Below are 26,386 nucleotides of genomic sequence, written 5' to 3'. Positions count from 1 at the left end.
GCTAGGAGTATAGTAAATAAATTTGATGAATTTGAAGTGCTGGTCAGAACATCAAAGGCAGATATTCTTGGGATATCAGAGACATGGTGTCACACTGATATAAGCAGTGCAAAATTGGAATTTGGGGAGTACAATGTGTACAGACAGGATAGGAAGGGAAGAGGAGTTATGCTGTTAGTTAAGAAACCATAAAATCTAAGGAAGTGCATCCAGTTGGCATAAATGGTCAGTGCAATGTTGAGTCAGTTTGGTGTGATGTAATCATTGGGAAAGCAAAAATGAGAGTATGAGTGTGTTATAGGCCTAATGACTCTGATGAGTACAAATTAACCCCAGGGGCTCGCATCTGGTGAGTATGGGCTTGGCACACCCAGGTCCTGAGCTGGATAACATCATTCTTCTCTTTCTTGGTGATTCCCTTTTGATTTCTCCTCTTCTTCTTCCTCTCCCCCCCCCCTCTCTCTCTCTCTCTCTCTCTCTCTCTCTCAGGGCAATTCAGAATTTTTTTTAGCTGGTGCAGCATAAGCCTCTGGCTTCCTTACACCATATGCTAATAATAATAATAATAATTAACAACTGAACAGAGAAATAGAGGGCCAATAAATCATTGTTTTATAATGGAGGATTCCACCCCAGTGGCTCATATCTGGTGAGTATGGGCATGGCACACCCAGTGTCCTGAGCTGGATATCATCATTCTTCTCTATCTTGGTGATACCTTTTGTCTAGGCGCCTCCGTAGCCAGGTGGGCAGGAGCAGTAGTGCGTAGCACACGTTTCTTGATTAGACCGGGGTTTGAGCCCATGACCACCAAATACGGAGGATGCGGAAAGGTCAGGGAATGACCATTGCATATCCCCGGAGCAATATGGCCTTAGTTGCTAATGCTCCTAAAAAACCAAATAACAACAACCCTTTTGTCTCTCTCTCAAGGTGGCTCAGGATTTTTTTTTTTTTTGGCTGGTGCAGCATAAGCCTCAGGCTTCCTTGCACCATATAGCTAATAATAATAATAATTTTAACTTCCTAGATATTGACAGAAATTTGTGGCTTGGTCACTCGCACACTAGCAAGACTTTTGTGGATTTACTGGATGATTGTTTTCTACAGCAACATGTTAGAGGGACAACCCAGAAAGTGTAAAACTCTTGATCGGGTTATTAGCAGTGATTATTCGTGCATTAAGAATTTGCAGATAAAGGAACCACTGGGTGGCAGTGATCACACTGTACTGATGTGGGATTTACTTATTACTAACATCAGGAGTAAAGGGAAGGGTTTCTGCTTTCATAAAGGTGACTGCAGTGGTCTCATTCAGTTTTTAAATTGTATACATTGGGACTAACTGATGATGTTACCAGCAGAAAATTCTAAATGGGAAGCATTCAAGGAAGTAATCATGGAAGCTACTAGGCTTTTCATACTGATTACGAAATACTTTTCAAGGTTTAGGCCTAAATGAATGTCAGATGAACTAATGAGACTTGTGGCAGACAAGAAAAATGCATGGGATGCATATAAAATATCAGGTGACAAAGAAGCCTATGATAGATATGAGCTAGTCTGTAATCAAGTCACAAAGGAAGTTAGGCAAGTGAAGGCAAATTACGAGAAATCTTTGGCAAAGGATGCTAAGAAAAACAACAAGATCTTCTTTAGTTATATAAAGTCTCGAAGGAAGGGGATGAATCAAATTGGTTCCCTTGATATCGATGGTTTGACTGTCAATGATCCTGCTTAGATAACTGATAATCTGAATGAGTATTTTCCATCTATATTCACAGATGAGGAGTTATTAAGGGAGGAAAATGCCAGAAGTTTATCAAACTTTAACGGGGTGCTTAATGATTTTGTAATAACTGAGAGCAAAGTGGAGGAGAAATTGTTGAAGTTAAACATTAGAAAGGCACCTGGAGTGGATGGGATCTATCCAGTTATATTAGAGAAGGTGGCAAAGGAAGTAAGGAAACCCCTAGCCATAATTATGAGAGCATCCTTGGACATTGGAAGTCTTCATAGACTGGAGATGTGCAAATGTATCCCCAATTCACAAAGGGGGATCTAAAGGTGACACGAGTAATAACAGACCAGTTAGTTTAATTTCTGTTCCGGGGAAAATAATGGAGTCACTGGTTAAAGATGCATTGCAGGATCATCTAGACAAAACTTCAGTAATAATTCAGACACAGCATTGGTTTGTTAAGGTAAAGTCTTGTCAGGCAAATTCGATTGGATACTATGATGTTGTTACAAAGGAACTGGATGCAAAAAATAATTTTGATATCATATACTTGGATTTCAGGAAAGCTTTTGATATTCTTGCACATGGAAGACTACTGTACAAATTGGAGCAGTATGGTATTAAGGAAAGTTGCTACAGTGTATAAAAGGGTGGTTGAGTGGGAGAAGACAGAGAGTGGTAATCAATGGGCACTGTCTTTCATGGACTAATGTTATTAGTGGAGCCTCCAGGGTTTGGTGTTAGGCCCACTGTTGTTTTGTATATTTATCAATGATATTGATGAATGTATATCAGGCTCAATATCAAAGTTTGCAGATGATACAAAGTTTGGCAGGGTTGTTAATGACTGTAATGGCAGTGTGTTACTGCAACAGGATCTAGAAAATTTGTGCAGATGGGCTGAGAAGTGGCAACTGAAGTTTAACGTTTGACAAATGCAAAATACTGCATATGGGTAGAAGTAACCCCAGAGAAATGTACCAACTGTGTCATACTACACTTAGAATAGTAGAAATGTACAAGACCTGGGAGTAATTGTGTAGTCAGATATAAAATTTTCTGAGCAAGCAGAGCAGGTCACCAGAGCAGGTCATGGGGTATTGTCAATGATATACAGGAATTTGGCTAGCAGGGAAAAGGAGGTTATTATCCCTTTGTATAAGGCAATGGTCATGCCATGCCTTGAGTACTGCACACAAGTTTAGAGGTCTCAATTTAGGAAGGATGTAGAGTTGCTTGAATGAGTACAGATACGGGCAACAGGGTGGTCTTATCAAGAAAGGCTTAAGTTCTGCAAAGTGCAGTGTGTATGGAGACTAGGCACCTGCGAGGTGATCTGCTTGAGGTGTATAAGTCCTTGAATGGGTTGAGCAGGCTCAATTCTGATGGGATTCTTCCTCTTGCTCAGATTACAAACCTGAGGGAGCATAAATTCAAATTGGGGATAGACAGTCATAGAATTGATTTTTTGGAAATTTGCATTTAGGCAGTGGGTAGTTGATTGCTGGAACAAAGTTCCATCTGTTGTTGTGGAAGTTTATAGCTTAAATAAATTTAAGGAGGACCTGGGCAAACCTGGGACCTGGGTTTAGAGGGATGGAATTATGGAATGTTTTTTTTTTTTTTTTTTTGGTACTTAAGATTGCTTTCTTGCCTAACAAGCCTCAACTTCTATTACTACTTCTACTAATGATAAAAATTTCAGTTATTGGTATTATCGCAAATGTAATAAAATCTTGTTTACTACCCGTTTAAAATATATTGCTTTAACAGAAAAACCCAATCAACCGGAAAGCACAAATTGTTTTTATGGTAGTAACCTCAGAAATGTGGTTTAGAAAGTATCACTTGAGACGTTCAAAATTGATTCTTATAACGGAATGTATGATAACAATAAAAGTGTACTGCATTCTCCGGCCAGACCACGTAGTCCTTCCTCTCAGCCAAATAGTAGCCTTTGTAAAGGGGTTGGTTGCATGTTTTGTTTTTGAATCCTTTAGTTAAAAGTAATTTTCGTGTTGTGCTTATTTGACATAAATTTATATAAAACTAATACAATTTCCATTATAAAAATGACCTTTTTTATAGAGACTAGTTATGTAGCTTAGTTATATAGCAAAAATTTCAACTTTCGAGGTCTTGGAACAAATTACCAAAAAAAAAAAAAAAATCTGTTATTGAGTTCACATTACGATATTTTCACAATACCTCCATTTATTCCTATGGGTTGCAAAATACATTTCCGTATTTTTTTCTGTTTGCACTGGCCAGCAAAAATTTACGTATAGTCGAATTTATGTAAGTCAAGTATTATGTAAGTTGGGGAGTGCCTGTACACTTTTAAGATCAATAGGAACAATTCCATAGCCCCATTTTCCTCTCCCTTTCCCCAAAGAAATCTGTATACAAATAAATGAAAGTATGTTTAGGGCCTTACGCGAGAAGTTAAAATTGAATCGACAGTGAATTTTCTACAAGTTTTCTTGGTCCCTAAGAAGACTTTAGGTCCAATCTGATTATATAGTCCCCCAGTTCTCTATCTCCCCAGAAACATCATGATAAATTTTGAACAACAGCTCCTATCATTTTTAGACTTTTTTTAGAATATCCTTCTGGATCTTTGTACTAATATAATATCATTAGGTTAACCCAATCCGCTGCTGCATTGCACTCCCTATCCCAGCAAATTAATAACTGTTAACACAAATCTCGCCTAACCTTGCTGCATGTCAACGTCATGCAGCAAGGTTTGATTTTTCTGTAGAATTGCATGCAGTTTACATAAATAATATATTGACATCTCATAGCTTTTTTTTCCCTTTTTTTTAAAAACAATTGTTCAGAAACATCATGAATGGTCAGTATGTTTATTCTTGCCCAATTCTATTTTTTATGATTTTATGTATAAAAGTAAACTTTTGAACTCTGTTAAGCAGAATACTTGATTAACCAGACAACAACTTGAACATTGTACCAATCAAGCAAAATTATAGTCACCTATTTGTTAATAGTTTTATAATTATGCAGTATTCTGTGATCAGATATATAAACTAGTATTGCTTGATAAGTTGAGATATGTTATTGACCATCTGAACCTCATATTTTTTCTATAATAAGAGCTACATAGAGACATAATTAGTAATTGTATAATCACTATTCAGATTTACTACTACTCTAATTTCTAATTAATTAACCTTAAAACTGAAATAATACTGAAAACAAACAGTGATTGAGGTCATGAGTTGACATCAGAGAAATACCAGTAACAAAAATTAATATTTGTTTTTCCACATAATCTCCTTTAATTTCAATACAAATTTTTACAGTAATATTTCAGCATCATTGCCCCTGTTTTTTAGACTGCTATATTTTTGGGTTGTCCAACCAGAGTTCAACTTCTATAATAACATTAATTGCACAATTAATGTTATTATAATTTTTTTATTAATCTGCAGACCTATTTAGTCATAAATAGGTCTGCAGGTGCTGAATCTGAGAGTAATGCTGATGGGGGTAACCAAATTCGTGACTTCTGAGGTCATGCATCGACTTGTGAGATAGTGCTTAAATATATCAATTTTTTTCCCCAAGTGCTTTACTTTCAATTATTCTGAAAATAAAAAATTATATTTTCTTTTGAAGAGGAAACAGTACATGTGAGAAAAGAGTACATCTGTACATATGCACAGAGTACATGTAAATTGGAAATATGTTTATAAAAGAAGATATTTAATTATAATAACTGTATAATAGATAGGAGAGTATTGTTTCATATGTAGCTATGAGCTTATCAAGCACCCTTCATATATAAATAAATACCTAAATAAATATCTTTTTGTGTTCTCTATATAAAACATACAAGTATGTTATTTCACAAATATCCTCTCACCTTTCAAAAAACCAAAGAGTACTGGTGTTACGAATTTGATCCTAAAGAAGGAAATGGGTGTCCTGAAAAATAATGAACTAACAATCTATATATCCTATTACCTGTTTTAAATTCACATCCTGTTATTTCTATCTTTTTTATGTTTTAGATATTATATTTCAGTACTGTGTAATTACTAATATATTGTGCTTAATTAAATGATGCTAGAATTAGGGGACATTAGCATTAGCATTAGTAGAGGCATTTGATGCAAGAAAGCAAGCTTATGCAGCATCAGCCAAAAAAAAAAAAAAAAAAACCCACTTCCACTTCACCCCTCTGTTCGTTCAAAATACCTGTCCAGCTGAGCCTTAAACTTATTTAGGCTATCAACCTCCACCACAAGGGATGGAAGTCTGTTCCACCAACCAACCACCCGCTGGCTAAAGGCAAATTTCCACACGTCTATCCTACATCTGTCTTTCCTCAATTTGAATTTATGCCCTCTCAGGTGATTTTTCTGAGCTAGAGGAAGAATCCCATCAGCATTGAGCATGCTCAAACCATTCAAGGCTTTATACACCTCTATCAGATCACCTCGCTGGTGCCTAGTCTCCAGACACTGTAATTTGCAAAACTTAAGCCTTTCTTCGTAAGAGCACCCCTTTGTTCCATTCAAGTTACGGGGGGAAATGTTTAGATAAATTCAAGTCACGGGGGAAATGGTTAGATTGGACTGCAGGAAGTTTTATTTTAGCCAGCGAGTTATAAATTACTGGAATAAGTTGCCTACATGGGTGGTAGAGGCTGACAGTTTGGGGAAATTCAAAGGTCATCTGGATAGTACCTTCGGGTGAGGGAAGTGCATAGGATGATAGGTTTAATTTCCTTTTCTTTTATTAATTATTATTATTATTTTATTTTTTTATTATTATTTTTTTATCATTGTTTTATTTGGGTTTTTTTTTTTTTTTTTTTTTTTGGCTGGTGCAGCAAAGGCTTTCTTACACCATGCGGCCATTATTAATACTAATATATTGTGCTTAAAATATTAATTTATCTTTAGCTCTTGGCCAGGTGATGCTCTATGTAGATGGAATGAATGGTGTAATAGATCACAATGAGACTATTCAGTGGTTGTATTCATTAATAGCATCAAAGGTAAGATTTAAACTTTGAAAAATTTGGAGTTATTGAAAATTTATAAATTTTTGTAATTTAGTAATTTGTAATTTTTGTAATTTTCTTTCATATATTCGAAATATTATGCATGTTGCAAGACTGATTAGTCTATCACTATCAAAAATGTATCATAAACATACAGTAAACCCTCGATTTAACGGACCCTGATATATTTTGGATTTAACGGACCGGACAAATAATAATACAGTAATGTACATATTAATCTCGATCATATTATTTTTTTTTAGGTTATACAAAACTTCAGTATTATTATTAATTAAAAATTAATAATAATTACCTATTTCCATTATTGTTTTGATTATTACCTACTTTTATTTTTATAATCAAATTCAGGAAATTGTTTTTTATTCTTTCTGAAAATGTGTTCAAATAGCTGTTTTCCCAGATTACAGATAACAGATAAGAGCAGGCAGTGACTTGCGAACTGAACATGACTTGGGACACTAAACTGCAGGTCTACTGACTTGCTTTGTTTCGGTCTCAGCCTGTCTCCAACTATCGTGTGGTCAGGTTGTATACAGAGTGTTTCTGTGATTTCTAAATTGTGACTTTATTTATTAAATAATTTTGCAACCCTTACAATTTAAAATGGCATCGAGTGATAGAGGAGTTAAATGAAAGCATGTAAACTTAAATGTGGCACAGAAATTAGAACAAGGCATCTCAGTAGCACGTGTTTGTGAAATTTACGCCGTAAAAAAACAGTTTCTGATATCCATCAAAGGCCAAATTGCAACATAATTTTATATTGTACAGTACTGTATATTGTATTAAAGCTTTTTTACATTAAGAACAATAAAAAATGCCCCCCCAGGTTACATTCGATTTAACGGACTTTCGGCATTAACGGACACCCCCGTCTCCCCTATTAGTCCGTTAAATCGAGGGTTTACTGTATTTAAGTATCTATCTTTTTGTTTATTGTACACTTTTTATGTTAACTGTGAAGAGACCACAATGCAGTATACATATAAAGCAGTATATATATAAATGTACAGAGGGTGCACTGTACACTAGTGTACAGTGTACCCTCTGTACATTTCACTTTTTTATTGAACTACTGTCCAATAAAAAAGTGAAATGTAATCCACAGTTATTCTCTGTTTTTGTATTTTTCCACTCTTTCTTTAGTTTTTTAACCAAGTATATATAAGTTTTTTATAAAGCATATATAAGTTTTAAAAGATGATAATTATGAAATAGTTACATACTAATAAAAAAAAAAGCTAAACCTTTTCATGTCACTGTATATGAGCAAAAAAAAAAAAAAAGCTTTTAAAAAATCTATTACAGTGGTTATATTAACCATTTAGAACAGCGTCTCCTGACCTTTTTGGGCCCAGTATTCCCTCACCTCACAAATATATTTTTTAATGCCCCCTTCATAGAAATCAAAATTATTTGTCCTGTATAAAACATTGGCTCAAAAAATGTTTACTTTATATTTACAAGTATATTGATAGTGTGTTCATGATGTAAGATTTTAAACTATATCTATGAATCTCTTGTATTGGTCACAAGAGATTCATAGATATTACAGATTTAATTAATATATTTAATTAATATATACTCATAATTGCAGAAGAATCATTGGAAGATAAGGAAATATAAAAGTTTTTGTGATATAATGTGTAAATATAATATGATTAAACAATGAAATAAGTTTTATATTACATAATTATACTTATTTTAAATGAGCAAGTCTGATGAGATCCCTGTCAAGTTCTATGTAGTGCTCCTGTTATTGGTGTGACAAATGAAACACCCCATAATTTCTAAAATGTTCATTGGGCAACCACTGATTTAAACCCCCCCCCCCCTGCTAAATCCTATATTTTTATTTTAAGGTTCATATGGCACTTGATGATAAGATAAAATAGTGATTTTTGCTTAGCCAAGTAAATTGTTTCATTTTCAAACGGCATTATTTGTGATTAATGCTTCATTAATTTTTTTTCAATTCTTAGTAATCAAGCATTAATGCTTGATTAGAAAACAACTTAAAATAAATTTTTAAGAGTTACTAAAGTCCTTATATTTTCTGTAAAATGGTATATTATTACACCTGTAGAGCATTATTGTGGATAGCAGAAGAATTATTATTTTGTTATTCATACTATAAATTAGCATATTACAAATATGTTTAGACAAGATGCTTAGGGTTATTCTTATTAGGTGGTCACTCTTTCATATATATCTGATGTGCAGTTTCCTTGTAACATTGTGACTGAAAATTGGCAAATCTGCAAATGAACAGATTTTTATGAATGGTGTTTCTCCTATATCAGTAGAATCAGCATTCATACATCCTCTCACAAATCTTCAGTCTGTAATCAGGATATATGAATCTGCAAAAACCAAACACTTGTAACTAGAATGTTGAATATATATTCAATACCTATATTTGAAAATCAATCAGGTGGTATGATTGCATTCTTTTACTCTGAGTGAAAATTATAAGTTAACTGTAAATATATTTATTTTTCACACATTCTCTAGATTATACTATCAGTATTGGCAAAATGATGTAAAGAAGCCAGCTTATACTGTTAAAAATGTTTTAGTCATTTAATCTAATAATTTAGCTAATGCTTTTGATTTATTCCAATTACCTCCATAGCACTAGCTGGAAGTTTATCACTTAATCTCTGATGAAAGCAGATTTCTACACAGCTATTCTACAACTGCCTCTTTTCAGTTTAAATTTATGTACCATTATGCGTGTCATCTAACAAAAGGGTAAAAATGCCATCAAAATTAGTTACTCATGCCTTTTAAAGCTTTAAGCAATTCAATTAGGTTACCACATTCCCAGCTTTCAGATGCTATGATTTACAGATCCTTCCTTCCTATCTTTCTTGATACGAATATTCTTATATGTCCCCAACTTAAATCATTGCTCTTCTCTGCACCTTTTTCAGCAGCTTTATATTCTTACTTAAAACAAGGTTTCCAAAACTGTATAAATCATAACCATTGCTTTATATGCTATTTAATTAACTCTTAGCCGACCGGGCTAGCCAGGTGGGTAAAGTGCCTGCCTGGCAACCCCAAGGTCATGGGTTCGAATCCTGCCTCGGGCTTGGATCAAAGTACTGCAAAAACTTTGGGAGGTGCACTATGGCCACAGAAGCCGATGTGCCAACAACTACCAAAAAAAAAAAAAAAAAATTAACTCTTTGTCCTCACAAAGTTCCTATATATCATGGGTGTCAAACTGGCGAGCCACAACAAATTTTTGTGGCCTGCAATGCCCAAAAATAAAATGTTAACGTAAACAATTAAAAAGTACCTATTTATAATTCTAGAATATAAGGATTAAAAAAACCTCTGTAATAAATATAAAAATAATCATTTTAATTGATAATAATTTAAAAAAAAGGCTGGATCGATGGAGCCTTGATTAGAAAGAACTAAAAATATAAATAGTAATTTCAAATGAATGAAAATTGAAATTATTATCTTTAACATTGTAACTTTTTAGTTTATTTCTTTAAAAATAAATGAGTTACATTTTATTTTTTTAAATATTTTTAAATGGAGAAATCTTAATCTAAATTTCTTTTACATTTAAACTAATATTACAAATGCCACAAAGTTTTAAAGAGATTTTATATGCTTTTGGAGGAAATAACAGTTTTTCTTGAAATGAAAAATGAAAATGTATCAGTTATAAAAAATCCTTTGTGGATTAAGGTTTTGGCATTTTTAATTGATATTACAAGCCACCTCAATAATCTTAACATTTCATTTCAAGGTAAAAATAAGTTAATAACGAACATGTACGATGCAATAGCAAGTTTTGTACAAAAACTAACGTTTAAAAATCATTTAAAAAAAGATGTTTTGACCCATTTTCCTACTTGTGAGCAGTTAAAAATACAAAATCAAAATTGCTCTTTCTCACAATATTGTGACAAAATTGAGGAAATCAAAAACGAATTTGATAAGCGTTTTAATGATTTTAAAGAGGTAGAAGATGTTTTATCTTTTTGTTGGACCTTTTTTATTTGAAATCGAAAAAGCTTTGATTCAACTGGAATTAATTGATTTCCAGAATGATTCATTTTTGAAAGACAAATGTCGAGAAGTAGGAATTCCAAAAATATATTCTTACTTAGGTGAAAAATACCCGGAAATTAAAAAGTTTGCTGTGCAAATTATGTGCTACTTTGGGAGTACATACTTATGCAAGCAATTATTTTCACGTATGAAATTAAATAAAACGGCGTATAGATCGAGACTGACAGATAAACATCTTTCCGACATACTGAAAATTGTATGTTTCCAGTCTTTGACTCCTGATGTTGAAAAACTAGTAGGGGATAAATGCTGGCAGGTTTCTGGGAAAACAAATTAATTATTTTCATAAATATATTGAATATTTAATTTTTAAATAAAAATAATAATATAACAATTATATATACTAAAACCAAAGGAGCGCAAGGCAGCCAAAGTAACACACCTCTATTAGTTACAATTTATTAGGAAACGTTTCGGAAATTGTTATTGTTACAAAATCCATCTTCAGCCTTTGTAGCAATTTCTGAAACGTTTCCTAATAAATTGTAACTAATAGAGGTGTGTTACTTTGGCTGCCTTGCGCTCCTTTGGTTACCAGTTCATCAACAGCCACTTTACTCCCATTTCTTCACTATACATACTAAATTCTAAATTACTTGTATTCTGTAGATCTGAATAAAAATTTAAATGTTAATTACATATGAGTTTTAATTATCCTGATTATGCTACTGAATCCTGAATCAATATATAATATTTAAGAAAATTTTATGCGGCCCGCGAAAATCAAACCATCACACAAAATGGCCCGCAACAGAAATGAGTTTGACACACCTGCTATATATCATTGATGGAACATCCATAAACTGTTCTAACAGCCTGTCTGCATTGCCTAGATAGCTACATGTTGGACTAATAATTATTCAGGAAACGGAATATATTGTGTAAAAAAAGATAAGAGAAATAGAACCAGGGTATGTCTCTTGGGGCAAAAGTTAATGATGTTATACAGCAGCTGTCATCTCTTAAGGGAAGAAAAGGTGATATTGTTTTACACATTGATACTAATGCCATTAAGGATAGGAGATCTGAAGATTTATCTGGATATCATCATTCTTTTCTTTCTTGGTGATTCTCTCTCTCTCTCTCTCTCTCTCTCTCTCTCTCTCTCTCTCTCTCTCTCAGGGTAACTCGGGAATTTTTTTTTTTTTGGCCAGTGCAGCATAAGCCTCAGGCTTCCTTGCACCATATGGCTAATAATAATAATAATAATAATAATAATAAGTACACAGCAATATTGAGAAAAAGCTGTGAGTTAGGATTAAATTTGAGAGTTTCTGTAATTCTTTCCAGACATGATAGGAGGGAGTACACGATGAGAGCCTTGTCAATAAATTTGGCCCTGTTGAGACTGCAAGGCTTGTGGGGCAGAATTTTTCTCATCATGGTCTGTGCTTGTTAACAGGACAGACTGTTTTTATAGGGATGGGAAAAACTTAAATAGAAGGAATGCAAGAATATTTGCAGATGCTATAGAGGCAGTGCCAGGTGGATCAGAAAATTGCTATCTTGGGGATATATATACAGATCAATAGATTACTAGTAGCTGAAGTGCAAGTGATACTTGCTCTGCTTCTTCTGGAACATACAACAACTTGGAAAGCAAAATGGTGGGGATTGCAAGGCCTGCTGGGGGTATTCATGGGACAAGCAAATACATGGGCTGTGTCAGGGTTACTGAGAGCAAAAACAGATACACGTATACTTGCTTGTTCACCAATATTAGAAGTATAGTAAACAAATTTGATGAACTTGTTACACTGGTTACGTCATCAAATGTAAACATTGTAGAAATGTTGGAAACATGGTGCCACTCAGACATAAGAGATGCGGAATATGAATTTCATGAATACAATGTGCACAGAAAGAACGGACAGGCGAGCAAGGAGGAAAAGTGGAGTTATGCTCTTGGTTAATAAGCACATAAATTCTAAAGCAGTGCACCCAGTTGATATTGGTGGATAGTGCAATATTCAATCAGCTTGGTGTGACATAGATACTGGGAAAATAAAAATTAGGGTATGAATATGTTATAGGCCAAATGACTGTGATAAGCATGAAGAACAACTATCATCAGAATGTCTAATGGCCAATTTTAACTTTCCAATTATTGTCTTGAATTTGTGGGTAGGTGGCTCACACAATAGCAGAGTATTTCTAGATTTACTGGATGACTGTTTTCTACAGTCATCCAGTTAGAGAGGCATTAAGAAAAAGCAATACTTTTGATCTGATTATCAGCAGTGACCCTTCATGCATTAAAAATCTCCAGATAAGGGAACCACTAGGTGGCAGTGATCATAATTTATTGATGTGGGATTTACTAAAAGATAACTATTATCAAGGTAAAGGGAAAGGATATTGCTTTCATAAAAGTAACTACAGTGGCCTAAGACTCTTTTATAATTCATTTCAGTGTAAACAACTGATGACATTACCAAATGCAAATTCTGAATTGAGAAGTGTTCAGTGAAGTAATCATAGAAGCTGCTTTTTATACTGACTAAGAGATATTGTGCAAGGTTTAGACTTAAATTAATGTCAGATGAACTGATGAGACTGGTAGCAAATTAGAAACAAGCATTGATTGATTATAAATTATCAGGAGACACAAAGAAACCTACAGCAAGTACAAACTAATCTTCCATCAAGCCACTAAGGGGATTTAGGCACACTATGGCAAATTATGAGAAAGCTTTGGCTAAAAATGTAAAGAAAGAATTCTTATGTTAACACTAGAAGGAAAGGGATGAATCATATTGACCCATTGGGTAGGAATGGCATTACTGTTGATGATCCTGTTCATATTGATGACAAACTAAATAAATATTTTGGATCAAAATGCAAGCACAAAGAAATTTTTAGGGATGAGAATACCAGATGCATACCAAGTTGTAACAGGGAGCTAAATCATTTTGTGATAACTGAGAAGAAAATGAAAGAGAATTTATTGAAGCTGAAAGTAAATAAATAACTTGGTGCAGATGGAATCTATCCAATTATAATAAAAGAAACAGCAAGAGAGCTAAGTGAATCTTTGACCATATTTATGAGAGCAGAGCATCCTTAGATTCAGGGCAGGTCCCAATAGAACTTTTTTGTTCCTGGCAGCCAACATCCATTTACTGTCCTGGAAAATTAATGGAGTCAGTGGTTGAAGAAGTATTGCACAATCATCTTGACAGGAATGTGGTTATACAGAAATCACAGCATGGATTTGTCAAGTTGAGATCTTGTCTGACCAGTCTGATTAGCCACCATGGTGCAATATCAAAGAAACTGTATGCAAAAAAAAAAAAAAGTAATAATAATAATAATTCTGATGTCATATACTTAGATTTCAGCAAAGCTTTTGATGCTGTTCACATAAAAGACTGCTGTAAAAATTGGAACAATGCGGAATTTTGGGTGGGGAGGGGAAAAGTTACTGCTGTGGATAAAGGGATGTTTGAGTGGCAGAAGATGGGGCTGGTTATAAATGGGCATCACTCTGCATGAACTAATGTGATTAGTGGTGTTTCACTGGGTTCAGTGCTTGGCCCCTTACTGTTTTCAATATTTATTAACAATGAAGGCATATCAAGCTTATTGCCTAAATTTGTAGATGATATGATACAATTTGGAAAAGTGTTTGAAGAAAGAAATCAAAGGATACTGCTGCAACAAGATCTAGAAAAATTGCACAGATGGTCTGAGAAGTAGCAGTTGAGGTTGAACATTGATAAATGAAAGGTACTGCATATGGGCAGCAATAATGCAGAATAACAACCAGTTGTGAGGTACCACACTTACGGTGGTAGAGAACAAAAGAGACAGTGGATAATTGTGCAGTCTGACATGATGTTCTTTGATCATCATGTCAGATGATCAAAGAACATCTGATCAAAGTTTAACCTTGACAAATGCAAAGTACTGCGTATGGGTAGAAGTAACCCGAGAGAAAAGTACCAACTGTGTGGTACTACACTTAAGGTGGTAGAAAAGGAAAAAGACCTGGGAGTAATTGGGCAGTCAGATATGAAGTTTTCTGAGCAATGCAGACGGGCTGCTCGGGCAGGTCATGGAGTTTTGTCAATGATATATATGAATTTTGCTAGCAGGGAAAAGGAGGTGATTGTCCCTCTGTATAAGGCAATGGTCAGGCCACGCCTTGAGTACTGCATACACGTCTGGAGGCCTCATTTTAGGAAGGATGTCGATTTGCTTGAGTGTGTACAGAGAAGGGCAACAAGATTGGTGAGGGGAATGAAGGGATCCTCTTACCAAGAGAGGCTTAAGTTCTGCAAATTGCAGTGGCTGGAGACTAGGCACCTGCACGGTGATCTGATTGAGGTGTATAAGGCCTTGAATGGGTTGAGCACGCTGAAATCTGATGGGATCCTTCCACTTGTTCAGATTATGAACCTAAGGGGGCATAAATTCAAATTAAGAAAATACAGATGTAGAATAGATGTGATGTGCGGAAATTTGCCTTTAGCTAGAGGGTGGTTAATTGCTGGAACAAGCTTCCATCTGTCGTTGTGGAAGTTGATAGGTTGAATAAATTTAAGGAGGAACTGACAGGCATTTGGAGGGAATGGTGTGATTTTTTTTTTTTTTGACTGATGCTGCATAAGCTTATACACTTGCTTTCTTGCATCACATGCCACTACTACTACTACTACTAGTAGTAGTGTCATCGCATTCGACTACTACTACTATCAGTGCAAACAGGTTGCTAGGACAACTCATAGGGTTCTGTCAGTGATATACAGGAATTTGCTAGCAGGAACAAAGAGATGATTATCCTGTTGTATAAGGTGATTGTTACTGCATCCCGAGTACCACATCCAGGTCTGGAAGCCTCATTTTAAGAAGGATCTGGATTTGTTGGAACAGGTGCAGAGAAAAGCAACAAGATTAGGCAAGGACACAAAAGGATACTTTTATCAAGAAAGATTTCAGTTTTGGAAACAAGGCACAGCAAGGAAACCTGATTGAAGTGTTTATGGTTTTAAATGGATTGAGTGCACTACTATATGCTGATGGTATCTTTACTCTTTCACAGACAACATACATAAAGGGACATAAATTGAAAAATGATAGCTGCAGAATAGATGTGTGAAAATGTGCTTTCTCCCAGAGAATAATTGATTGTTGGAACAAACTTCCATTTAGTGTTCTGGAAGTGGGTAGTTTGAATAAATTTAAGGAAGAATTAGAGAAATAAGTATTAGAGGACTTTTTTTTTTTTTTTTTTTTGGATGATGCTGTGTATTAGTTTGCTCCCTTGGATCATTTTCTAATACTAATTCAGGATTCATTTCAAATGAATTTTTAACAATGTCGCATTGTTAAAAATGTCTCTCAGGTTTCTAGATTCCATTCAAAAGAGGGCAGTTAGATTAATGCTCATCTTTAACAGAGTATCTCCACTCTGTCTCATAGATGGTCTGTTTCTGCTGTATGCCTCTTTTATAGATACTTCCATGGGCACTGTTCTTCTGAATTGGCTTCTATAATTCCTGCTCTCTCTTTCAAAGCAGTTCAAACATGTGCTGCAACCAGCCAACATCCATTTACTGTCCAACTTCAAACTCACAGAATCAATTTTTCATCTTCTTTGTTTATTCATTCAACTGCTGTTTTCTGGAACAACCTTCCTTCATATGTATTTCCTGAAAATTACAGTATACAGAAGTTCAAGTCTAATGTCAACAAATATCGTCTTTCGTCTTCTCCATCTCCAACCCAAGCACGGTACAAAGTACTATAGGTTCTAATACCTCTTGTGTTTGATGTTTTCATTAAAAAAAAAAAGCTTAATTTTCACAATTGAAAACAAACCTCCTGCATTCTTCGATATTAGCACTCAAATTGTTTCTGCAAGCAGATGTGCATTAACAATTCAAGCTGCTCCTAAAGCATGTGATGATAGCACACTGCCAGGACTGAACAGAAAGTTCCTGATAATTTTAAATTCATAATCTGAATAACTTCATACATTAGGTTAAATGAAAATTTGTTATTTTATTTGTTTATGGTCGAACTTCTTCATTAACAAAATAATTAATGATTCAGATTAAAAGGAAACACAATAATTGAGGAATACTAAAATTGACATTGTTGTTAATCTGGTAGATGAAAGAGTTGGTTTATGAATGATTACTGCATGTACATCATTTCTACTACTGCGGTAGTATGAATGCATCATTTAATTATATCTCATATTGTGAATACCTTCACAACGAGTGGCCAAGGTATTGCACTGCTTTGAATAAGTAATGCTTCACCAGTGGAGAAGACTAATGTTACTTATTCTCAGCGGATACCATCACCCAAACGGCACCATTTCGAAGCTTGTTGGCTTACTCATCGGTGGGTGGGCAGGTACCCTGTTGTTGCAATGGTGACAACCCAGTTATGAAATATAACTCTACAATATGAGAGATGCTTGATGGTATGCGTAGTTTGATCTAAAAATATTTCTTGACTAAATGTCTAAGATTATGAAAGAGTTGGTTTATGCATGGTTACTGCATGTACATCATTTCTACTACCCATTTAGTATGACGTTATTGTTATTTTGGTTTTTAGGAGCATTAGCAACTAAGGCCATATTGCTCTGGGATATGCGGTGGTCATTCCCTGACCTTTCCGCATCCTCCGTATTTGGTGGTGACGGGCTCGAACCCCGGTCTAATCAAGAAGCGTGTGCTACGCACTGCTGCTCCTTCCCACCTGGCTACGGAGGCGGCACATTTAGTATGAATGCATTGTTTAATTATATCTCATATTGTGGATACCTTCACAACAAGTGGCTGAGGTATTGCACTGCTTTGAATAAGTAACGCTTCACCAGTGGAGAAGACTAATGTTACTTATTCTCAGTGGATACCACTACCACCCAGATGGCACTGTTTTGAAGCTTGTTGGCTTGCTCATCGGTAGGCAGGCAGTTACCCTGTTGTTGCAATAGTGACAACACAGTTATGAAGTAACTGGGTTGGCTTAATCATCGGTGAGTAAGCCAACAAACAAGCTTCGAAACGGTGCCGTCTGGGTGGTGGTATCCACCGAGAATAAGTAATACAGTCTTCTCCACTGGTGAAGTATTATTTAAAATATAAATAAAAGCGGTGCAATACCTCGGCCACTTGTTGTGAAGGTATTCACAAATATGAGATATAATTAAACAATGCATTCATACTACCTGGGTAGTAGAAATGATGTATGTGCAGTAACCATGCATAAGCCAACCCTTTCATGCTCTTAGACATTTAGTCAAGAAATATTTTTAGAATCTGGTAGATAAAATTTTTTTTTATTTACATCTAATGACTGACAGCACATGCACACATCACAGTGTTGTCCAACAATACTTCAAAATAAACAGATAACTAATTGTTTCCAACTTATGATCAGGTTTAGGAATATTGATTCAGAAAGTATATAATTCTGAAAACCAAAACTGTCACAAGCAGTGGGTTAATCAGTGAAAAAAAATTCCTCCAACTACTACTACTACTTTACGTCAGTTATTTCTTTCTTCAATCCCTGAAGCAAGTTTCCCTTATGCTGTTTTTTTTTTTCACTCATAGCCGGGGGGGGGGGGAGTGGTCATGCTGTATGAAGTAATGACATTTTTGGATATGGCATACACTTGGTAAGAATATACCCATCTCCTTGACATAATATGGCCTCGACAATGCCCCCTGCATACACACTACTTGGACTCTCTCCAGTCATTATCTGGCCGAGTAGAGGCAGCAAGATTACACGCTAGCTGATCTGGAAGCCTCCTAGAAAGTTACCAATAGGTTCAGTTCAGTGTACTAACTAGCGGCTGGCCTATGAACACCGTTTTAGAACTGTATCCTCAAAATGTAAGGTAAATTGGATCTCGCCATGATGTCCATCATAATCTCAAAAGACACCAGTCATACTGCATGATGGAAGAGATGGGGGAGACTAAACATGTCTTCCACCGCTTCAAGCCTCCAATAAGCAAAGTTGTAGTATTGCACCAGTTGATGAGAATCATCTACCACTCAGTATTGCCTGGTAACACAGAGGGGCAGCATTCCCCCCATGTGTTGTGGGCACCACACCTTGACTCCTGCTTGTGTTAGTTTGCACCTAGGTGGTCACCCACAATGTGCTAGGTGCCATATTTCAGGACTTGCACATGGGGGTTATACCCAGGGTTACTAACAGTCCCACCATTGTGAAGGTGAAAGCAGAAGATTTGGCTGTCACAGATTGACTGGACTTTGCTGAAATTAGGTCCACTTGACTTGAGTGTCACACGAATATCAGTTCCATTAGTGTTTTAGACTCCCAGGTAACAAGCATAGCTTGTCATATCTGTGAGAATGTCTGCAACACCTTAAGGACTGTATTCTGAATCTTGTTATAAAGAAAATTTTACTGATTTACAAGAAACATGTCAAATCTGATGTTAAAATAAAATTAATAAAAAAATTTGATAACTACCAATAATTATTCAAAGAAGGAATTTGCCAATCTTATGTAATTTTTATCATTTCATTCCAACCACTTACTTTATTTTCTCATATATGGTATTGGCTTTTGAGCATGTTAAACAGTTTTTTATTTTTTTCACATACAGTTGAACTTCATTATAACGATCATGGCTGTAATGAGCAAAAAGCCATAATGATTTTATTTTATGCATATTCCCATACAATAGCTCACTGTTATAAAAATCGTACTACACAGATAATACTGTACAAATTCTGGTAATATACAAATTTTGGTAACTATGCAAACATTCTTAATTGCTCGGGTAGTCGAAAAAACTCAATTCTTGGAATAGACATAAATGAAAGGGGTGACTTAGCTTTTATGACCACCCGCATCAGATTAACGGCTGGTTTATGACCTAACCTTGTCCTTTCAGTGATGGGGGCTATATAATAGTGCATTGGCGTTCTGCTTGTAATTTCTATGGTCGTATTACTCTATTTACAGTTTGTCTTGTATTCACTAAACCGTAAATTTATTTCAGGACTTCTAAGAAATTTAGAAATGATATTTATTTGTATGCAGAGCACTTTACTGTCATTTTAACGTAAAATAAGTTAGAAACGAATCCTTCCTTTGTAAACGTGTCAACTAACAAAAGAGTGTCTTTCTCTCGACTTGCAAAAAAGTTGAAATTATTCGTGAGTTAGAACGTGGTGCAAAAAATGTTGAAATGTGTAAACAGTTTTCTTTGTCCTCTTCAACAGTAATGACATTGTGGAAGAATAAACATGTTTACATATCGGACTGGAAAATAACATAATCGAGAAAAAAAAAAAAAAATTTAGAAAGTGCAAGGTTACAAATGTTGATGAAGCATTGCTTCAATGGTTCACTACGCAAAGTGTTGAATTTTCAATAGACGAGCTGATCTTGAAGGCTCAAGCAGAAAAATCTGCTAAACAATTTGGATGCGACGATTTTTCATGTAACAACCCTTGGCTGGATCGATTTAAAAACTGACATAACATCATTTATGCAAAAATTAGTGGAGAATCTTGATCTGCAGATCCAATAATGGCAAATGAATGGATTGAGGATTGACCGTGTTTGGGCAGAAATCAGGAGATTCCAGTGACAAAGACATCTACAATGCCAACGAAACAGGAAATTGTGTTTATTATTAATTAGTATTCTTTTTAAGTACGGAGAAATAAATTATGTTTAGTATTAAATGTATGGTTTTAAAATTACAGACAGATAAATCGTGTTTAATATTAAATGTATTGTAGTTTATAAAAGCATATTAATCTGCTAATCCGGATTAATTTGAGGGAGAGGTCATCTGGATTAAATGATAGTCCAGATCAGTGAAGCAAAAGATAGCCATAAAAGACAAAAAAAACTTAGAACACAAATAAATGGAAAATTTAATGATATAGGTAGTGCTGATGAAAATAAATAAAAAAATCACTACAGAGCCTTCATTTAAAAACTATAAAACGACAATACATTAATCTGTTGATAGATGGATAAATGTATTATTCTTTTATACATTTATTATACTTTTTTATATCTTTTTTATATATTTATTATATCTTTTATACTTTTATACATTTATTAGCTGTGAATAAATGTATACTTTTATACATTTATTCACAGCAACACCACTTTATTGTTGCTGTGAATACCACTTAAATCCAGCAACACTTCTTTTGGCTTTTTTAATGCTGTCTATTTGATACACTGTTTTTATCACTCCCCACATCGAATTTTAAAGCAAATGTCTTTATAGATTCTGTTTGTTTTTTTTAATATCTGACACAGCCTGTTGGCTAATACCAAATTTTTCAATTCCCCCCCAGGAACACCATTTTCAAGTTGTTCTGTCACTTTGAGCTTGTTAATGATAGTTAAAGTAATGTATTTTCTTTTTATTTCACTTTTTAATTTTTTGAACCCACAATTATATAAAATATGTTAACTGCTACACATATGTATATACGTATAAAGAGTATGCAAATGAAGCAATATAAGCAATAACATCCGTCTGACTCAGAGTCAACAATGATACCGAACAACACGCAAGACAATATATGTTTCGCCTCTCTGTGCAGTCAAAAATCAGCACACAGTCAAAGTTACTCATCTGTCTTCCAATTCCGTGTGTCTTTCAAAGTACTCAGCTGTGAACAGAATTTTTTATATATCGGTCCAGATTAACTGTAACTGGATTAGCAAAGGTTTACTGTATAATTAATATTATTTTTTTCTCTCTAATATTTCTTTTGTTTTTTGAATTCTATCTTTTTATCATGTTATTGAGAATTAAAAAAATAGGAGTAGATTTAACTCATCACTGATATATTGAGTAATGGTTACAACAAGGAAATTTTGTTGGTCCCTTGATGCTCGTTATAACCAAGTTCGACTGTATATCATTTTAATTTTACCCTCCACGCATATAATTTTGTTGTATTTTAACTCTGTATCATAATAGCAGAAAAAAAAAATTGCTGTTCATCTTTTAATTTTCATGTGAGACAGAGATTTCTTCTTGCAGCCATAAGTTCTTCCTGTGCTCCAACCACTTTGATATGATTACAATGTCAATATAATAATGTAAAATGCATCTACCTAGAATTAAAGCCTCTTCTGAGTGAGTTATATCTTGGGAAAGTTTTTTAGCAGCTGAGAGGATTGTCAGTTGCTACAAGCACATTAAGGACTTGAATAATTATTAGCATCCATAATCTTATAATTGCTAATTATAATGAGGAATGGCAAACTCAAGAGTAATGTCATTTGTATTTAACCATAGAAAGGAGGCGGGACTTCATTGATAGTTCCCTTATGGCAGTGTTATATATGTCTGTAAATTTGGATTGTTGTGAACAACCTGTACTATCAAGGTTAAAAAGTGAAAGGGTTGGCAGTAACTGAGACAAAATATATATATATATATATTTAATTTGAGGTTTGACTGGGACTGAACTTTGCTCTAATTTAGCTGTGCTTTCCTTTTTTTTTTTCTCTCAGGAAACATGAGTTAATCCATGGTACATCTGAAAACAAAATGTAGTGAGCCACTTTATTTTGAAATTGCACTTCACTAAAAATTTTTGAATAGAGATACAAAAAAAAATGTTCAATTTATTCAGAATATACCCATTATTATTGTTTTTGCAAAACTGATTATTATTCTTATGCTATCATTAATACAAAACACACATTAGTATAAAGTTTAGGTCTAGGTGGCTAAGTGTTTGTGATGGGGTTATAGTACAAGCATTCCACAAAATAAATTTGTTTATAAAACACTTATCACTCATATTAATACTCAGGTATCATGTATAATCATGAAGTAATGTATTCATGTAAAAGTAATGGATATCAGTAATTTTTATATCAGTAATGTTATCCTCCCTAGTATTACACTCCTGTACTGAAATATTAATATAGAAGTTCTGTTTTTCTTATTCTGAACCTAATCTGGAGACTTTGAATGGCTATGCAGGTGGTAAGAAGTAATTATTTCTCTAATGTACTTCTTGATTTGCATGCTCATTTTCAGAATTGCTAGAAGCATGCTGTAAAAGATTTGATATATAGCTTTCATTTTCTTTATCTCTTACATAAGTTAAGGACTGCTACCTTGATTTGCACTGAATATTTTTTATGCATGTTTATTTTCATCTCAAACTGTAGAAGGTTTAATTGGAATATACAATTTTTATTGGTTGTAGTGTTTTAATTTTTGAAATATTTTATTGGAAATATGAAGCAAGTTTTTATAAACATTGCTGTGTTCATAAGTGATTTTTATATTTTGGATTAAGTTAATTTTAAAATATGCATTTATATACTTGTTTATTTCATTAAATTCTTATTTATTGATTATTATATAGGAAGTAATGAATTCTTAATATTACAAACTTCTAAAGAATGTTATATGGACAGTATCTGTGTGAATTTGTGAAATCATACAAAATATTATATATGGCATTGGCACTGCCTTTAATTTATAAAATATTACTTCATGAATAATATTATTCAGATGTTTTTTAATTTACACAGTATCGATTGGTTGTGAAGACTGCTCTGAAGCTTCTTCTGGTGTTTGTTGAATACACTGAATCAAACAGCTTACTTCTTATGAATGCAGTAAGTGTAGTGGATGCTGAGCGGGGTGAGTAAAAAAAAAAAATATATATATTTTTTTTTTATTATTATTTTTTTTTTATATTACACTTTTAACAGTCTTTCTGTAGTATTATGGCTTGCTACTTTTTTTTTTTTTTTTTTGTAGTATTTAATATTTGTGTAGCTGAGAGATCAAACAAGGTATTGCCGTGTCTGAGTTGCCCGTGGTTCAGGTTCACATGACTGCTAAATACAGTTAATGACCATATTCTTGATAAACTGATTAGTTATAAATTCCTATGACTCATTGTAATATAATATATTTTACCTAACAATTTCTTTAAATGGCCATTCATATATTGTTATGCTTATGATAGGAAGATCTGAGTTTTGTGACTGTTTGAAACACAGAGGTATCTTCACTTATTTAAAATCTAGTCTCAGTGTATGCTAAGTGTAAAGGTCCAGGTTTTATCCATCTGGACATTTACTTGATAGTGGAAAGTATACTTACCTAAAAATGTGAAGCATGGACAGTAACTAAAAGATTTAAGAGTGCAATATTCATTGGAAATGGATTATATTCATGGAAGTTGATTATTGGAAGAGATGTCAGAAAACAAAAGTGGATAGTCTTAAGACAGTTAAATCAAGGGGGTCAGTTAATGACAGGATTAAAAATATGAGATTAGTCTTGTTTGAATTTATGAAAAAGGAAAGGTGGCCAAAAGGTACTTGAGTGGGAACCACCAGAAATAAAAAGAGGTAGACCAAGTAAACGATGGATCACTGGTGTTGAGAGAGAGGCAGTGAAAGAAAGGAACTTAAATGAAGCAGACCTCGGACAGAGATGAATGGTGAGAAGGAATTTCTGAAGTAGGCAACCTTAAATGGGGAGACACACAAGATTCATGTATATGAGAGATTTAATGATAAAAAAATACATATATTCAATTATAATATACACCATGTAATATAATGTACTTATAATAGAGCCCCATATATAATATGGGGTTTTATTATTTTTTTTAAATATTGTTTGACTATATTAAATTAAATAATTTTTGAATATACCTTTTTTTTTTATTTTTCTAAACAGTATTATTATATGATTATATATCTGATTGAATGTTATATTATCTGATGCCATGTATGTCTATTCCTAAGTGCATAGCTGTCAACTCCAAATTTACAATGGGGAAACCATCTTTTTTACTTGATTTGACCCTTTGTCTCAGTCATAAAATAGTTGATGACAGAGTTTCTTGTCATTTTGCAAAAACACAGTTTTTCTCCATCATTTTTATTTTCATAAAAAGTAATAAAATTGCATTAAAATTGGATTTTTTTTAAAAAAATTTGCAAATTTCTGCTTATTTTTATTAATGAATTGGCCATCAGATGTGCTGTATTGGTCTATGTTGAAAAATGAAAACTTGCAATAAAAGCATTGCCTATTTTGTGCAATAATTTCATGATACTTGTGCAATAGAAGCTAATTAATGTCTTTCAGTAAGATGCCCAAAGAAATATGACATAAAATTTCAGAAGATATATATGCAAGAATTTCCATGTATTATAAAATCTGAAAAAGTAACACATTTGCCTTTTATATCATATGTAGATGTGATTTTTCAATTTAAAGTGGTAGGAAATGCAGTGCAATTAGACATTTGCAAATAAGCATAATGACAGCATGCAGTGCATTGCAAGAAATACAAAAACAGATGTTGCATTTCACGGTGATGTCATATTTGCTGAACGTTTATATGCATTTTTTGTTATGATTAAAATCTTCCTCCGAGTTGTGCTAGTCATGCAGGCACGTTCAGAAATGTTTCCTGATAGCAGAAATAGCAAAACTAAAAATAAAATAAAATAATGGTGGCTTAGTATAGATTCCATTTATACCTTTGGATGTTGTGAACCAATTTTTGTAGGCTACTAAAATCTTTTTTTCTTTATCTTTTTACCATTTTTTGACCTGTTTTTGCTGCATTATAGCCTCTGTTGCTGATTTGCCAATAAAACCCAATCCAAATCCAGTCTTTGGAACAACCTGAAAGCATGTGGGATTCCTTTCTGACACTTAGTATTGATAATGTGCCTGTTATGGCAGACCTAAAAATGGGAGTAGCAAGGTTTAGCTCTATACCAAGGGTATTAAAAGAGAAGTTAAGCATGTGGTGGTAATAGGCTCTCCTTGTCATCTTATTAATTTGTGTGCTGAAAAGGTATCTGAATGCACTTCCTGTGAAAGTGGATGAATACTTGGTGGAAATTTACTATTATCTAGAAAGAAGTGCTAAAAATAAAGATAGATTCAGAAGCATGTATGTAGATGTTGAATGTCTTTGGTTAAATGCATGACTGGTAGAACAGTGGAAACATTTGACTAGTCTGTTTAAAGAGGTGTTAGACGTAGTGAGAAATGCAATATGAGTACTTGCACTTACCACATTGAAAATAGCAAGTAATAATTAGTGAGTGTCACTGACTCATATTTAAATCCAGTTCATGGTCAAAAAGTTTTGAAAGCCAAATTGATAAACTCAAGAAAAAGAACTTCTGAATTGCAAACTACTACTAGTAAAAGCAACCCTGAACAAGCCAAACCTTGTAATACTGTATGCAGTAGTACAGTGTCACTGAACATATTTATATACAGTATATATGTCAAAGCCTAACCTTAGATAGGGGTATTAGTTTCAGACTTTAAAGTAATCTGTAAAAATGCACTGTTCAATGGCAGAGAAAGTTTTTAAAAGAGAATTATGAAGGTGCACAACAGTGGTTAATTCTGTTTTGCAGTTAGGCTGTACTTGGAAAAAATAAAAAAAGAAAAAAATAAAAAAAAAAACATACAAATCCTGATCCTTGATGAG

General features: G+C 33.9%; 1 protein-coding gene across 2 annotated transcripts in view; it reads left to right on the top strand.

The window, feature by feature from the left end:
- Positions 1-26,386, top strand: part of LOC150082796 (FH1/FH2 domain-containing protein 3-like) — a 763,267-nt gene that overhangs the window by 525,515 nt on the left and 211,366 nt on the right. For both annotated transcript variants that reach the window (XM_090377607.1, XM_090377606.1), the window contains exons 8-9: positions 6,676-6,770; positions 23,436-23,547. In XM_090377607.1, the coding sequence (XP_090233733.1) occupies positions 6,676-6,770; positions 23,436-23,547 (207 nt within the window). The remainder of the gene's footprint in view (positions 1-6,675; positions 6,771-23,435; positions 23,548-26,386) is intronic.

The sequence above is a fragment of the Mastigoproctus giganteus genome, chromosome 7, assembly GCF_048544385.1.
Source record: "Mastigoproctus giganteus isolate SK-2022 chromosome 7, ASM4854438v1, whole genome shotgun sequence".
NCBI lineage: Eukaryota > Metazoa > Arthropoda > Arachnida > Uropygi > Thelyphonidae > Mastigoproctus > Mastigoproctus giganteus.
Note: the sequence above shows the minus strand (reverse complement) of the source record. Positions and strands in the feature narration are given on the sequence as shown.